This window comes from Heterodontus francisci, chromosome 3 (genome assembly GCF_036365525.1).
Source record: "Heterodontus francisci isolate sHetFra1 chromosome 3, sHetFra1.hap1, whole genome shotgun sequence".
Taxonomy (NCBI): Eukaryota; Metazoa; Chordata; class Chondrichthyes; order Heterodontiformes; family Heterodontidae; genus Heterodontus; species Heterodontus francisci.
The window spans coordinates 100,990,743-101,007,337 of record NC_090373.1 but is presented as its reverse complement, the minus strand read 5'-3'; the positions used below and the strand labels follow the sequence as shown (position 1 = coordinate 101,007,337).

The 16,595-nt window shown below is 46.4% G+C and overlaps 1 protein-coding gene across 2 annotated transcripts in view; it reads left to right on the top strand.

Annotated features, from left to right (window-relative positions):
* Positions 1 to 16,595, top strand: part of lama2 (laminin, alpha 2) — a 527,518-nt gene that overhangs the window by 188,198 nt on the left and 322,725 nt on the right. For both annotated transcript variants that reach the window (XM_068025161.1, XM_068025160.1), the window contains exons 9-10: positions 1,293 to 1,392; positions 1,487 to 1,647. In XM_068025161.1, coding sequence (XP_067881262.1) covers positions 1,293 to 1,392; positions 1,487 to 1,647 — 261 coding nt within the window. The remainder of the gene's footprint in view (positions 1 to 1,292; positions 1,393 to 1,486; positions 1,648 to 16,595) is intronic.

The following is a 16,595-nucleotide window of genomic DNA, read 5'->3' as shown; positions in this document are numbered from 1 at the left end:
ATATGTACAAGACCTTGTGTAATCCAGTGGGCTTGCATGCATTCAGTGCATATCAGGAAATCATGGGCACACTACTCACAATTTTTTTGTTCTTTGAAATCAATGTGCAGCCATGTGAGGCTATGCAAAGTTTACCCATTTAAGTTCATGACACAAAATTTCCATTCCTTCTTTCTCCATACCCCTCCCTTGCACCAGGTGCTAGTTAGGTACAGAGCACCTGAAGTTGAATGTGAACCTGGATTTGTGTAACCAGGTCATTAGTGTGGGTCCAATGGACCCTGCACAGTCTTATCCCATTGGAGGGGTTTGAATCAAGAACTGGAGGTGGAAATCCAGTCCTTTGAGAAGTGAAGACTGTGCAGGCACTGCTGCTTCATCAGCTGAGAGCATGGGAACTTTTGTCTGGATACTCCTGTGTCAGATATCAGTAAATGGGTGCCATAAAGCTGCCATGCATACGAGCATCCCTCTATGGTTCTTCGAACAAAAATAACACAGGTAATAAAGTTTTACAGAACTTCTAAGTGCACATAATAGTTCCTTTAAATTTACTTATGCCTTCAAGGTGATATCCAGCAACCTTGGGCATTCATTTTATAATTCATAAAAAGACTGTGAGTAGAGTAGCATATTGGTTATGCTACTAGACTAGTAATCCAGAGGCCCGGACTAATGATCCAGCGACATGAGTTCGAATCCCACCATGCAGCTAAGGAATTTTAATTCAGTTAATTAAATAAACCTAGAATAGAAAGCTAGTAATCCGTAATGATGACTATGAAATTATCAAATTGATGTAAAAACCCACCTAGTTCGTTAATGACCTTTCGAGAAGGAAATCACCCTTTATGTGACTCCAGACCCAAAACAATCTGGCTGTCTCTTAATTGTCCTCAGAGCAGAAAACAGGGTGCATAAAAGTCAAAGGCGATATGGCAGAACAGGTATCTGCCTCATTTCCCACCTCTGCCCAACTGATTAACACCACAAAATTACTGAGATGCCAGGCTGTCACCTCTTCCATTGTATCCAAGAGGATCAAGAATAAAATGAGGCAGCTACCAATTCCAGCCCATTACAAGGAAATAAAACTTGCTCCAAAACCCTTTTTTCAGCTAATGAGTGCTGGAACTGTTGAGCACTTGTTCACAGAATAGGAAGAGTTCATTTTATCTACTGAAGTGCATCATAATGCACTTAATACAAAGGAAAAATCATGATATTCCATAATATAGAAAAACGAATGTGTACTTCATTTTTTTGTAAATGTGCTTTCACATTTTTTCCAGGTTTCTCCTTATGAACCAAATCCATGTTTACCTTGCTGGTGTAATCGAATTGGATCTTTGCATAATAAGTGTATTAAGGATATCAAACACATTGAAGAAGGTAATGTGCTTAAAAAACAGATATCATATTTCTGCTTAGCAACTATGCAGAGTGTTTGGCATTTTACTACATCAAGTTCTTCTCATCATTCCAGGTCTGCTTCCTGGGTCCTGCCACTGCAAGACTGGTTATGGTGGAGATAAATGTGACAAATGTGCATTTGGTTTCACTGGCTATCCTAATTGCGTTCAATGTAACTGTAGTATTGATGGAAGCTTGAATGTTGATCCATGCACTGGGCCATGCATTTGCAAGGTAACATCCTGTTTATCCATAGCTAAAGTTGTAAATTAAGAGGGGAAAAACATAAATGCCCAGTTTACTTTATCCAAATGTTTTCTTCAGTTAAACATGATACAAGTATATAGTCTATCTGCCATATCATTCAGAGTTGAATATTCATAAAACGTAAGGATTAGTGAGTAGCATGGAGTCAAGCTCGATGGAGTACTGCTTTGACAGAGGACTTAACTCGGGGAATTTGGTGAGTGAGGGAAGAGGTGCCATTCTGGTCTTTTGCAAAACAAGGGTTGGAATTTTACCTGCTCAAATCGGGCGTTCTCCAAGGCGGGCGATGACGTTGAGTTAGGTCCCTGACGTCATGACGTCCAATCCCCATCTTACACAGGTTGGACGGCAGGCGAGATGGAGGCACACTCGCTGCCCGATTTACATCAATTAGGGGCCAGTTGAAATAGTTGAAAAGCCAATTGACAGCCATTTTCTGTCACAGTTAAATTTTACATTTGGCAAATGGGTCAAAGGGGGGGCTGGGAACCCATCAACTTTAAAAGAACAGCAACCAATGTGCCTGTGAAAGAGTTGGAGGTACTGGATTTTTCATTTCTTTCTGTTTGATTTCTGAGTTAATTGAAAGATCAGGGCTGATATTGCTGGCTCTCCAGTGTTCACCTGAGCGAGTTAAACTCCTGGTAGGGCCACAGCGTCAATGACTTATTCTGTGTAGGGGAGGGGTTTGTGTGTGCCTGTCCTGCAGCAGGCAGCAAATATCTGTCCTCATTACATCTTTGGGACACTGCAGCCATGGGCATTGTCCACTCTGGAGGAGGTTCCTCCAGCGAGGAAGAGAACAGCACAAGACGGGACAGGAGGCCAGGGAAATCAGCAGGCCAACTGCAGCCTGGTAATGGGGGAGGGGCAGAAGGCCACAGAGTGCACTGGGAGCAAACACCTGTGAGGAGATGAGTCTACTCAGTAGGCAAGGTCTACCGCCCACGGTTGAGATTTCTGCAGATATCGGAGTGCCAGTGACGTAGAAGACTGTGCCTGTCCAGAGAGACTGTCACATCTCTGTGTGAGATGCTGGCAGCAGAGGTCACATCCAACTGCGCGGGTGGCCATCCAATGCCGGTTGCATGAAAGGTCACAGTCGCTCTGAAGTTCTATGCATCAGGCTCCTTCCAGGCTTCCACAGGAGACATGTGCGGAATCTCTCAGTCATTAGCGCAGCACTGTATTAAGGTGGTAACTAATGCCATATTCAGGCGTGCCAACCAGTTCATCAAGTTCCAGACACCGCCAGTCAGACCGAAAGAGCCAGAGGCTTCAGTGCCATCGCTGGGTTCCCTATGGTCCAAAGTGTAATTGACTGTACACATGTGGCCATTAGAGCACCTGTAGGTCTGTCAGGGGCCTTCATTAGTTGAAAGAGGTTTCACTCAATGAATGTGCAACTTGTCTGTGACCACCAAAAAAGTATATTGCAGGTGTGTGCTCGAATTTCCAGGAAACAGTCATGATATACTCATTCTCTGGAACTCCCAGGTGCCAGCGCTTTTCAACCCCCCTGAGTGAGTGCAAGGATGTATACTTGGCGACAGGGGCTACCTGCTGAAGACATGGCTGATGACACCTGTAAGGAACCCACGGAATGACGCAGGGGAATTGTACAATGTGAGCCATGCGACCACCAGAGTCACCATAGAGCAGACCATAGATCTTCTGAAGTTGAGATTTAGATGCCTGGATCGCTCAGGTGGTGCCCTTCAGTACTCGCTAGCAAGGGTATTTCGCATTGCTGTCGTCTGTTGCGCTTAACCTACCTAGGGAAGAGTGAAAGGGTTGAGGAGGAGGAGCAGGAGGGGGCACAGCCACCTGAATGTCGGGGGGAGAGAGTTGGAGGTTTGCAGGTGTTGAGTGCAAGGGAGGCTTGGGAGGCTCTGATACTCAGGCGTTTCTCCTGATCGGAGGCTCTTGATCCATGTAGTATGCCAGCAACTGACATATCAATCTGAATTCAGGCATGCACATCAGCTGGAAGCACAAAAGCATCCACCTACAGGCACTAACCTCAGCTGCAATGGTTCACCTTTCCCTGTAACACACCATGGCCCAATGTGGCATCTCCCCCAAGTCCCAATCTCATGCGGAAGAAAAAGATCGCTTATACATCATTATTGACTTGAAACAGATAAAAAAAGCCAAGTGAGAAATTTAGTAAGTTTTGTGTACAGTTGAACAGCAAATAAATAATTCAAAATCACACGAGTGACCCTCAGTGCAGTTAATGTGATTTCTTAAAACGTTTGCGAGTGCTCACACGTATTGACGACCCCTCGCCACCAGCCACGGCAGAGGCAGGTGTCTGTTCAGGATGCCCCATGGCTTGGGATGACCTTGGTGGGCATTCTCTGCCTGCCCAAGGCCGAGAGGGCCCCGGCATGTTGAGGTGACCCTGAGCAGTCTCAGGACCACCTTCTGTCACGCTGGGATTCTGATGGGCTGATGTCACTGGCAGAGGGGACAGGATCCGCCGTACGCATCTGGAGCACCCTGAGAGGAGCCCCCAGACGCATGCTCCTCTTGCTCCTGTGCCCTCACGGGACTTGATTGGGCCTCCCTGCTGACCTTAGAGGGATGAGCAGCTGTTGGATATTGCAGGAGCCTCGTTGACAGCTCGCTGAGGCACTGCTGCATTGAGCTCACTGTCTCTGTGAAGGTTTGCAGGTCTCTGCGTGTCTCCGGCAGGCTTTGGGGCCTGCTGGAGTGGGCCCTCTACTGCAGCTGCCAAACTGTCAATGGAGGAAGCCAGATGCACAGAGGACAGGGACTGTGCGTTACTCATGGCTTGGAGGGAAACCTCTAAAGTCCTAGCCAGAGCATGAATCGTCTCTGGTAACTCCTCCAGATCGCCACACGCCTCACGCTGCATCTGAAGCAATTCCCGCCGAATGGATGTCATCAGAAGCTCATTGTCAGCCTGGGGCTCAGCACTGGCCTGGCCTCCCACAGTCCCCTGAGTGTCAGAGGCTTCGGCCGATACTGCCTCTGGCATCTGGTCTGGCACTTGTGCGGTGCTGGCGCCAGGTTGTGAGCATGAATCTAAGGATGCAGCTAGCCCAACCAAGGTGACTGTATCTGGGTTTGTGTGTGGTGCTGGTAAAGGATGTGATGCTGTACCCTCTGCACCCCTTCTCCTCCTCAGAGGTGGATGGATGTGCCCCGGAGACGTTGTCTGCAGGGGAAATCAGAATGATCAAGTGTGAGCGACACTTTGGACTGAAGGATATCAAAGACTGCAGTGTGGCCACATGTCGTTGAGTTTGAACTTGCGAGCAACCTTCATTGCTTGAACCAGCTCACCCCAATCCCTCCCCTGACCACACTCTGGGGAACTCACTCTCCTGGCCAGGTGCTCTGGCCTCACTATCGGCAACTGAGCGGCTTCCATCCTCCCCAGCAAGCAACAATGCCTCCTCCTACACACTAGTGAGAATTGCAATATTGGCAACATTGCCACCAGTCTGTACCCTCGCTTGGGCATTCTGTGCCCTCTTCTGCTGTGGAAACACATGACAGTCAGTTCAGTTACTTGACTTGAAGGAGCACCTGCTCATCCCTTGTGCTGCTTGCTGCATCTGGAACCAATGCCATTGAAGTATACGGTTGGCACACTTCTGGACCATTGTGCATCTCAGATGTGCCCAGCATATGGCCCATGACAGGGCTGCAGCCATTTACTCCAGATGAATGGGTTCGACTTTGCAGCAACAACACCTGGTAGCCCTCCCATATAAGTACAAAGCAACGATGAGTGAGATATGCTCCTTACCCTGCCAGAGAGGAGAAGGTCGTTGACCCGCTTGCGGCACGCGAGTCATCTCCTCCTCATAACCCCGTGGTTGACCTCCTCCACAACCTCCAACCATGCCTTCTTGGTGACCTGGGAAAGCCTCCTCCTTCTGTCTGCTGGGAATATGACCTCCCGCCTTGCCTCAGCCGCCTGGAGGGGCAATACAGTTGCCTCTCTCCGACATTGCCACAAGTGGGTTCTGGTCCTCCAAGGTCTCTGGTAGATTTCTGGAAATTGACAGGCTTGCTCCTTTAATTGAAATGACAACTCCTTTCCCCCTCAGCCAGGCATATGCCTAGTGTTCAGCTCTTCCTCCTCCCACCACCTCTGTGATGAAAGCAGCCCTTTCAGAGCCACTGAAGGTGCTGAATGCTCTTTGAAATGGCTTTCAACACCTTCTTCCGGATCCCACCAGTGCTTCCCTTCCCACCCGCATGCACCTTTTTCAAACAGTAATTTGCCACAGAGACACTAATTGGACAGTTTGCGCTCGATTGGGGCAGAAGCTGGGCACGGAGTTGGAGCAACTTAGGCACTTGTTTCTGCCTCCCAGACCACAGACCTGCCAGGACAGGTAAAATTCCAGCCTGGGAGTGGTCCAAGTGAGGCATTGGGAGACAGCGAGACCTGAGAGCTGAATGTCTGGAGGCATTAATTAGGTGAGCAAGAAGGTGTTTATCTATATTACAGAGACAATCATCAGCAGCAGTGGCAGCAATGGACCTGGGTGGAGACTAAACGTAGTAACCGAGGAGTTAAAGTTGGGGAGACAGCCTCCAGCGAAATCTCAGACAGCAAAAGCATCATCTGCAAAACAGTTATAGTGATGTCCCAACCAGGGAAGGAGCCGACTGGTGAGTAACTGGTAAGTGTTTCCAGGTAATTTTATGGAAATGAAAGGCATGCCAGGGCACCTCAGCCCCATGAAGTGCACATCCTGTGCCATGTGGGAAATCCTGGGTGCTTTTCGTGGCCGAGACAACCACATTTGCAGGAAATATCGCGAGATTGAGCAGCTTGAGCTCTGGGTTTCGGAGCTTGAGTGGCGGCTGGAGTCACTAAGGGACATCCGTGAGGCTAAGAGCTTCGTGCATAGTAAATTTCTGGAGGTGGTCACCCTGCAGTCTAAAGATGTGCAGGCAGAGAGTGACCGCCAGTAGGACAAGGCGGATCAGGAAGGCAGAGCAAAGATCCCATGAATGCATCTTGCTCTCCAACTGGTGTTCAGTTTTGAATACTGGAGAAGGTGATGATTCCTCTTGCGAATGCAGGCAAAGCCAAGTACATGGCACTATGGGTGGCTCAGCTGTACAGAGAGGGGAGGATGAAGAGTGGAAGCGCAATAATGATAGGGGTTCGAATGGAGGGGAACAGACAGGCACTTCTGTGGCTGCAGACATGATTCCAGGATGGTATGTTACCTCCCTGGTGCCAGGGCCGAGGATGTCACTGAGCGGCTGCAGGACATTCTGAGAGAGGAGGGTGAACAGCCAGAGGTCGTGGTCCATATCGGCACCAATGGCTTAGGCAGAAAGAAGGATGAGGTCCTCAAGGCAGAGTTTAGGGAGTTAGGGGAGAGATTGAAAAGCAGGACCCTAAAGGTAGTAATTTCTGGATTACTCCTGGTACCATGTGCCAGTGAGTACAGCAATAGGAAGATAGAGCTGATGAATATGTAACTGGAGAGATGCTACAGGAGGGAGGGCTTTAGATTCCTGAGGCATTGGGACCTCCTCGGGGAGGTGGAACCTGTACAAAGTGGTTTGCATCTCAACAGGACCAGGATCAATATCCTCACAGGTCGGAGCCGGGGGGGGAATTTGCTGGTGCTGCTGGGGAGAGTTTAAAGTAGCTTGGCAAGGGGATGGGATCCTGAGAGTAAAATCAGAAGGGGGAGAAGAAAAGTTGAAAATGGAAGGAAGAAAATTAGCAAGCATGTTTGGAAGGCAGACAGAACAAAGACTACAAAATAGACAACAAGGAAGTTTGGCAGTGCTAAATGTCATATACTTCACAGAATCACAGAATTGTTACAGCACAGAAGGAGGCCATTCGGTCCTTCGTGTCTGCACCAGCTCTCCAAAAGAGCAATTCCCTCAGTTCCATTCCCCTGCCTTCTCCCCGTAACCCTGCACATTCTTCCTTTTCATATAACTGTCTAATTCCGTTTTGAATGCTTCAATTGAACCTGCCTCCACCATATTCTCAGGCAGCGCATTCCAGACCTGAACCACTTGCTGCGTGAAAATGTTTTTCCTCATGTCACTTCTGCTTCTCTTACTAAATACTTTAAATCTGTGCCATCTCGTTCTCAATCCTTGCATGAGTGGGAACAGTTTCTCTCTATCTACTCTGTCCAGACCCCTCATGATTTTGAATACCTCTATCAAATTATTTCTCAGCTTTCTCTTCAAGGAAAACAGTCCGAACTTCTCAAATCTATCTTCATAACTGAAGTTCCTCATCCATGGAACCATTCTCGTGAATCTTTTCTGTACTGATGCCAAACTAGTGTCTTATACAAGTTCAACATAACCTCCTTGATCTTGTACTCAATACCCCTATTAATAAAGGCCAGGATACTGTATGCTTTATCAACTGCTCTCTAAACCTGTCCTGCCATGTTCAATGACTGATGCACATGCACACTCAGGTTCCTCTGCTCCTGCACCTCCTTTAGAAACGTAACCTTTATTCTATATTGTCTCTTCATGTTCTTCCAACCAAAATGAATCACTTCACATTTGTCTGCATTGAACTTCATCTGCCACCTGTCCGCCCATTCCACCAGCTTGTCTATGTCCTTACTTCAATGCAAGAAGTTTAAGGAATAAGGCAGATAATCTGAGAGCACAGATTGACACATGTGAGTATGATAATATAGCTATTATTGAGACATAGCTGAAAGAAGGGCAGGAATGCAGCTCAATATTCCTGGTTACAAGGTTTTCAGACAAGATAGGGATGGAGATTAAAAAAAAGGAGCGAGGGATTGCAATATTGATTAAAGATACAATTATAGCTGAGGAGGGATGATGTGGTAGAAGGATCATCAAATGAGGCCATATGGGTTGAACTGAAGGCCAAAAATGGGCAATCACATGAGAGTGCACTGTAGACCTCCAAACAGTCAGAGGGAGATAGAAGAGCTGATATGTCGGCAAATCTGAGAAGTGCAAAAAAAAATAGGGCTGTAATATTTCAACTACCCTATTATTAACTGGGATAGAATTAGTGCAAAAGGCACAGAGGGAGCATAATCCTTAAAATGCTTTTTTTGCCAGAATGTAGCAAGCCCAACAAGAGAGGGTGCAGTTCTGGACTTAGTTTTAGGGAATGAAGTTGGGCAGGTGGAAGGGGTATCGGTTGGGGAGCACTTTGGTAGAAGTTATCATAATTCAGTCAGATTTAGGATAGCTCTGGAAAAGGGCAAAGATAGACCAGGAATAAAAGTTCTCTAAAAGTTCTCAGTTGGCTACAACCAAGGACTACTTGTGTGCCAAACTGCGGAAGCAGCATGCGATCGACAGAGCTAAGCGATCCCATAACCAACAGATCAGATCTAAGCTCTGCAGTCCTGCCACATCCGATCATGGTGGTGGACAATTAAACAATTAACTGGAGGAGGTGGGTCCACAAATATCCCTATCCTCAATGATGGGGGAGCCCAGCACATCAGTGCAAAAGGTAAGGCTGAAGCATTTGCAACAATCTTCAGCCAGATGTGCTGAGTTGATGATCCAACTTGGCTTCCTCCTGAAGTCCCCAGCATCACAGATGCCAGTCTTCAGCTAAATCGATTCACTCCGCGTGATATCAAGAAACGACTGAAGGCACTGGATATTGCAAAGGCTATGAGCCCTGACAATATTCCGGCAATAGTACTGAAGACCTGTGCTTCAGAACTAGCCGTGCCCCTAGCTAAGCTGTTCTAGTACAGCTACAACACTGACATCAACCCGGCAATGTGGAAAATTTCCCAGTTATGTCCTGTACACAAAAAGCAGGACAAGACCAACCTGGCCAATTACCGCCCCATCAGTCTACTCTCAATCATCAGTAAAGTGATGGAAGGTGTCGTCTACAGGGCTATCAAGCGGCACTTGCTTAGCAAAAACCTGTTCAGTGATGTTCAGTTTGGGTTCCGCCAGGGTCACTTAGCTCCTGACCTCATTACAGCCTTGGTTCAAACATGGACAAAAGAGCTGAACTGCAGAGGTGAGAGTGACTGCCCTTGACATGAAGGCAGCATTTGACTGAGTATGGCATCAAGGAGCCCTAGCAATACTGGAGTCAATGGGAATCAGGGGGAAAACTTTCCGCTGGTTGGAGTCATACCTAGCGCAAAGGAAGATGGTTGTGGTTGTTGGAGGTCAATCATCTGAGCTCCAGGACATAGAAACATAGAAAATAGGAGCAAGAATAGGCCATTTGGCCCTTCGTGCCTGCTCCGCCATTCATTATGATCATGGCTGATCATCCAACTCAGTAACCTGTTCCTGCTTTCCCCCAATATCCTTTGATCCCTTTCACACCAAGAGCTATATCTAACTCCTTCTCGAAAACATACAATGTTTTGGCCTCAACTGCTTTCTGTGGTAGTGAATTCCACAGGCTCACCACTCTCTGGGTGAAGAAATCCCCCCTCACTCTTCTGAACTCCAGCGAATGTAATCCTAACCGACTCAATCTCTCCTCATGCGTCAGACCTGCCATCCCAGGAATCAGTCTGGTAAACCTTCACTGCACTCCCTCGATAGCAAGAACATCCTTCCTCAGATAAGGAAACCAAAACTGCACACAATATTCCAGGTGTGGCCTCACCAAGGCCCTGTATAATTGCAGCAAGACATCCCTGCTCCTGTACTCGAATCCTCTCGCTATGAAGGCTGACATACCATTTCCCTTTTTTACCACCTTTTGCACCTGCATGCTTACCTTCAGCGACTGGTGTACGAGAACACCCAGGTCTCACTGCATATTCCCGTCTCTCAGTTTATAGCCATTCAGATAATAATCTGCCTTCCTGTTTCTGCTACCAAAGTGGATAACCTCACATTTATCCACATTATACTGCATCTGCCATGCATTAGCCCACTCACTCAACTTGCCCAAATCACCCTGAAGCCTCTCTGCAACCTCCTCACAACTCACCCTCCCACCCAGTTTTGTGTCATTTGCGAATTTGGAGATATTACATTTAGTTCCTTCATCTAAATCATTAATATATATTGTGGATAGCTGGGGTCCTAGCACCGATCCCTGCAGTACCCCACCAATCACTGCCTGCCATTCGGAAAAAGACCTGTTTATTCGTACTCTTTGTTTCCTGTCTGCCAACCAATTTACTATCCATCGCAATACAATACTCCCAATCCCATGTGCTTTAATTTTACACGCTAATCTCTTATGTGGGACTTTGTCAAAAGCCTTCTGAAAATCCAAATAAACCACATCCACCGGCTCCCCCTCAACTCTTATTAGTTACATCCTCGAAGAATTCTCATAGATTTGTCAAGCATGGTTTCCCATTTGTAAATTCATGCTGATTCTGTTCAATTCTACCACTATTCTCTAAGTGCTCTGCTATAAAATCTTTGATAATGGACTCTGGAATTTTCCCCACAACCGACGTCAGGCTGACTGGTCTAAATTCCCTGTTTTCTCTCTAGCTCCCTTTTTTAAATAGTGGGGTTACATTAGTTTAGTTTTAGTTTAGTTTAGAGATACAGCACTGAAACAGGCCCTTCGGCCCACCGAGTCTGTGCCGACCATCAACCACCCATTTACACTAATTCCATATTCCTACCACATCCCCACCTGTCCCTATATTTCCCTACCACCTACCTGTACTAGGGGCAATTGCTAATGGCCAATTTACCTATCAACCTGCAAGTCTTTGGTATGTGGTAGGAAACCGGAGCACCCGGAGGAAACCCATGCAGACACAGGGAGAACTTGCAAACTCCACACAGGCAGTACCCGGAATTGAACCCGGGTCACTGGAGCTGTGAGGCTGCGGTGCTAACCACTGTGCCACTGTGCCGCCCACAATTAGCTACCCTCCAATCTGTAGGAACTGTTCCAGAGTCTACAGAATCTTGGAAGATGGCCACCAATGCATCCACTATTTCTAGGGCCACTTCCTTATGTACTCTGGGATGCATACCATCAGGCCCTGGGGATTTATCGGCCTTCAATCCCATCAATTTCCCCAACACCATTTCTCTACTAATACTGATTTCCTTCAGTTCCTCTCTCTCACTAAACCCTGTGTTCCCCAATATTTCTGGTGTGATATTTGTGTCCTCATTTGTGAAGACAGAACCAAAGTATGCATTTAGTTGGTCAGCTACGTCTTTGTTCCCCATAATAAATTCCCCTGTTTCTGACTGTAAGGGACCTACATTTGTCTTCACCAATCTTTTTCTCTTCACATACCTATAGAAACTTTTTGTTCCCCGCATGCTTACTCTCGTACTCTATTTCCTCCTTCTTAATCAATCCCTTGGTCCTCCTTTGCTGAATTCTAAACTGCACCCAATCCTCAGGTCTGTTGCTTTTTCTGGTGAATTTGTATGCCTCTTCCTTGGATCTAATGCTATCTCTAATTGCCCTTGTAAGCTATGGTTTGGCTACCTTTCCCGTTTTACTTTTGCGCCAGACAGGAATAAACATTTGTTGCAGTTCATCCATGTGCTCTTTGAATGTTTGCCATTGCCTAATCACCATCCTCCTTTAAGTAACGTTTCCCAATCCATCATAGCCAACTCGCGCCTCATACCTTCGTAGTTTCCTTTATTAAGATTCAGGACCCTAGTCTCAGAATCAACTACATCACTCTCCATCTTGATGAAGAATTCTATCATATTATGGTCGCTCATCCCCAAGGGATCTCGAACAACTATATTCTCAATTATTCCTCTCTCATTACACAATACCCAGTCTAGGATGGCCTGTTCTCTAGTTGGTTCCTCAAAGTTTGGTCCAGAAAACCATCCCGTATTCACTCCATGAATTCCTCCTCTACGGTATTTTGACTAATTTGATTTGCCCAATCTATATGCAGATGAAAGTCACCCATAATTACAGATGTTCCTTTATCGCATGCATCTCTAATTTCATGTTTAATGCCATTCCCAACATCACCATTACAGTGTGGGGGTCTATATGCAACCCCTCCATGAATGTTTTTTGCCCCTTAGTGTTTCTCAGCTCTACCCGTACAGATTCCACATCCTCACATCACTGTGGGAGTTCCTCAGGGTAGTGTCCAAGGCCCAACTATCTTCAGCTGCTTCAACGATGACCTTTCTTCAATCATACGGTCAGAGGTGGGGATGTTTGCTGATGATTGCACAATGTTTTGCACCATTTGCAACTCCTCAGATACTGAAGCAGTCCGTATAGAAATGCAGCAAGACCTGGACAATATCCAGGCTTGGGTTGATAAGTGACAAGTAACATTCGAGCCACACAAGTGCCAGGTGATGACCATCTCCAACAAGAGAGAATCTAATTACCTCCCCTTGACATTCAATGGCATTACGATCGCTGAATCCTCCCACTATCAACATCCTCGGGGTTACCATTGACCAGAAACTGAACTGGAGTAGCCATATAAATACCGTGGCTACAAGAGCAGGTCAGAGGCTTGGAATCCTGAGCCGCTGCAGTCCATTTGGGGTAGGTATACCCACAGTGCTGTTAGGAAGGGAGTTCCAGGATTTTGACCCAGCGACAGTGAAGGAATGGCGATATAGTTCCAAGTCAGGATGGTGTGTGACTTGGAGGGGAACTTGCAGGTGGTGGTGTTCCCATGTATTTGCTGCCCTTGTCCTTCTAGTTGGTATAGGTCGTGGGTTTGGAAGGTGCTGTCTAAAGATTCTTGGTGCATTCCTGCAGTGCATCTTGTAGATGGTACACACTGCTGCCACTGTGCTTCGGTGGTGGAGGGAGTGAATGTTTGTGGATGGGGTGCCAATCAAGCAGGCTGTTTTGTCCTGGATGGTGTCGAGCTTCTTGAGTGTTGTTGGAGCTGCACCCATTCAGGCAAGTGGAGAGTATTCCATCACACTCCTGACTTGTGCCTTGTAGATGGTGGACTGGCTTTGGGGAGTCAGGAGGTGAGTTACTCGCCTCAGGATTCCTAGCCTCTGATCTGCTCTTGTAGCCACGGTATTTATATGGCTACTCCAGTTCAGTTTCTGGTCAATGGTAGCCCCTCGGATGTTGATAGTGAGGGATTCAGCGAATATAATGCCATTGAATGTCAAGGGGAGATGGTTAGATTCTCTCTTGTTGGAGATGGTCATTGCCTGGCACTTGTGTGGCACGAATGTTACTTGCCACTTATCAGCACAACCTTGGATATTGTGCTGGTCTTGCTGCATTTCTACACAGACTGCTTCAGTATCTGAGGAGTCACGAATGGTGCTGCACATTGTGCAATCATCAGCGAACATCCCCACTTCTGACCTTATGATTGAAGGAAGGTAATCGATGAAGCAGCTGAAGATGGTTGGGCCTAGGACACAACCCTGAGGACCTCCTTCAGTGATGTCCTGGAGCTCAGATGATTGACCTCCAACAACCACAACCATCTTCCTTTGTGCTAGGTATGACTCCAGCCAGCGGACGGTTTTCCCCCTGATTCCCATTGACCTCAGTTTTGCTAGGGCTTCTTGATGCCATACTCGGTCAAATGCTGCCTTGATGTCAAGGGCAGTCACTCTCACCTCACCTCTTGAGTTCAGCTCTTTTGTCCATGTTTGAACCAAGGCTGTAATGAGGTCAGGAGCTGAGTGGCCCTGGCGGAACCGAAACTGAGCGTCACTGAGCAGGTTATTGCTAAGCAAGGCTACAGACCAAGAGCCAGAAAATGGGATTGGGCTGGCTGGCTACATGTCAGCGTTGGGCCTACTAGCCTCCTTTCTTCCTGTAAATTTCTATGATTCTATGATATACTGAACAGAATGATATTTCTACTCTGGCAACTTAAAAGAAACTCATTCATATAAGTTGCTTGCTTAATTATTTTGGTCGTTCTATGTGTATATACATTGTATTGTGTTTGGGAGCATTGACCAGGATAATCCCAGGTTTCAGTTCTCATATAAACTAAATGAGGTAATCCCACCTTCTGTGGTGAGGTGGGTGCTCCAATTGGAAAAACCGGCCGGTGAGTTGCTTTGGAGAGTCCATTCAGTGCTTGCAGCATGTCAGTGTGTGCAGGCGAGGCCCCATCACCGAGATAGTTCAAGCTTCCCACGACTGCGATCAAGTTGATGACACGGTCACCAGGCCCGCTGGCCGGCCTCTCGATTAACACAGCAAACTAAAATCAGCTGGACTATTTTACTTCAAAATGATTTACAAAATATTAGCTTCTTAGATTTGCTATATTTTTATTAGTTTGTCTTCTCAAGATGTTGCATAGAAGGATATCTACTGTAAATATATAACTATTACATCACTGTTACTTATTTACTTGTTCATCTTTTGTTAAATAAATTTGCTTAATGGTTTTAAGCCTGAAACAAAATTTGAAGATGTGATGCTGTATTTTCCAAGATGGATCCTCTTAAGGCACAGTATAAGTTCAGTATATAACAAATAGAACTTGTTCTGTTATCCTAGGCATGTTAGCAAAAGATACCTACATCTCAAGGCTAAGATCATCTTGTAGATATGGGACGTTAGAACTTGCCCATGAGAGTAACTTAAGATACAAAAAATGAAAGTAATTTCAAATGAAAAAAGGTCGAAAAAAACAAAATGGAGGTTGTCAAGAGGGAAACCTGTCGGAAGGGAGGAATTTAGAAAGTTCAACCTTACAATAACAACTTGTATTTATCATGGCACCTTTAATGGAATAAATCATCCCAAGGCGCTTTACAGGAGCATGATAAAACACAGTATGACATTAAGTCACAAAAGGAGATATTAGGCTAGAAGCTTGGTCAAAGAGATAGATTTTAAGGAGTGTCTTAAAGGAGGAAAGCGAGGCTGAGAGATGTAGGGAGGGTGTTTCAGAGCTTAGGATCTAGGCGACTGAAGGTACAGCCACCAATGGTGGAGTGATTAAAATCAGGGATGCACAAGAGGCCAGAATTAGAAGAGTGCAGATATCTTGGAGGTTTGTGGGGCTTCAGGAGATTACAGAGATAGGAAGGGGCGAGGGCATCGAGGAATTTGAAAACAAGGATGAGAATTTTAAAATCAAGATGTTACTTGACTGGAAGCCAGTGTAGGTCAGTAAGTACAGGGGTGAAAGGTGAATGGGACTTGGTGTGAGTTAAGACATGGAAAGCAGAGTTTGGGTGACCTCAAGTTTACGGAGAGTAGAATGTGGGAGACCAGCCAGGAATGTATTGGAATAGTCAAGTCTAGATGCAACAAAGGCATGAATGAGGATTTCAGCAGTTGATGAGCTGAGACAGCGGCAAAGTCACATGATGCTACAAAGGTGGAAATAGGCAGTCTTCGGGACCACATGAATATGAGGTCACAAACTCATCTTGGGGTCAAATGTTATGAACAAGGTTATGAACAGACTGGCTTAATCTCAGACCATTGCCAGGGAGAGGGATCGAGTTGGTAGTTTGGAGTGGGGACTAAAAATGATGGCTTCAGTCTTCCCAATATTTAATTGGAGGATATTTCTGCTCATCCGGTACTGGATGTCGGATAAACAGTCTGATAATTTAGCAACAGTGGAGCAGTCGAGAGAAGTGGTGAGGTAGAGGTGAGTATCGTCAGGATACATGTGAAAACTAACGCCATGCTTTTGGATGATGTTTGGGTGATCTCAAGTTTACGGAGAGTAGAATGTGGGAGACCAGCCAGGAATGCATTGGAATAGTCAAGTCTAGATGCAACAAAGGCATGAATGGATGATGTTGCTGAGGGGCAGCATGTAGATGAGGAATAGGAGGGGGCCAAGGATAGATCCTTGGGGGTCACCAGCAGTAATGGTGCCCGAGTAGGAAGAGAAGCCATTGCTGATGATTCTCTGGCTACGATTGGCTAGCTAAGAACCAGGTCAGAGCAGTCCCACCCAGCTGGGTGACAGTGGAGAGACATTGGAGGAGGATGGTGTGGTCACCTG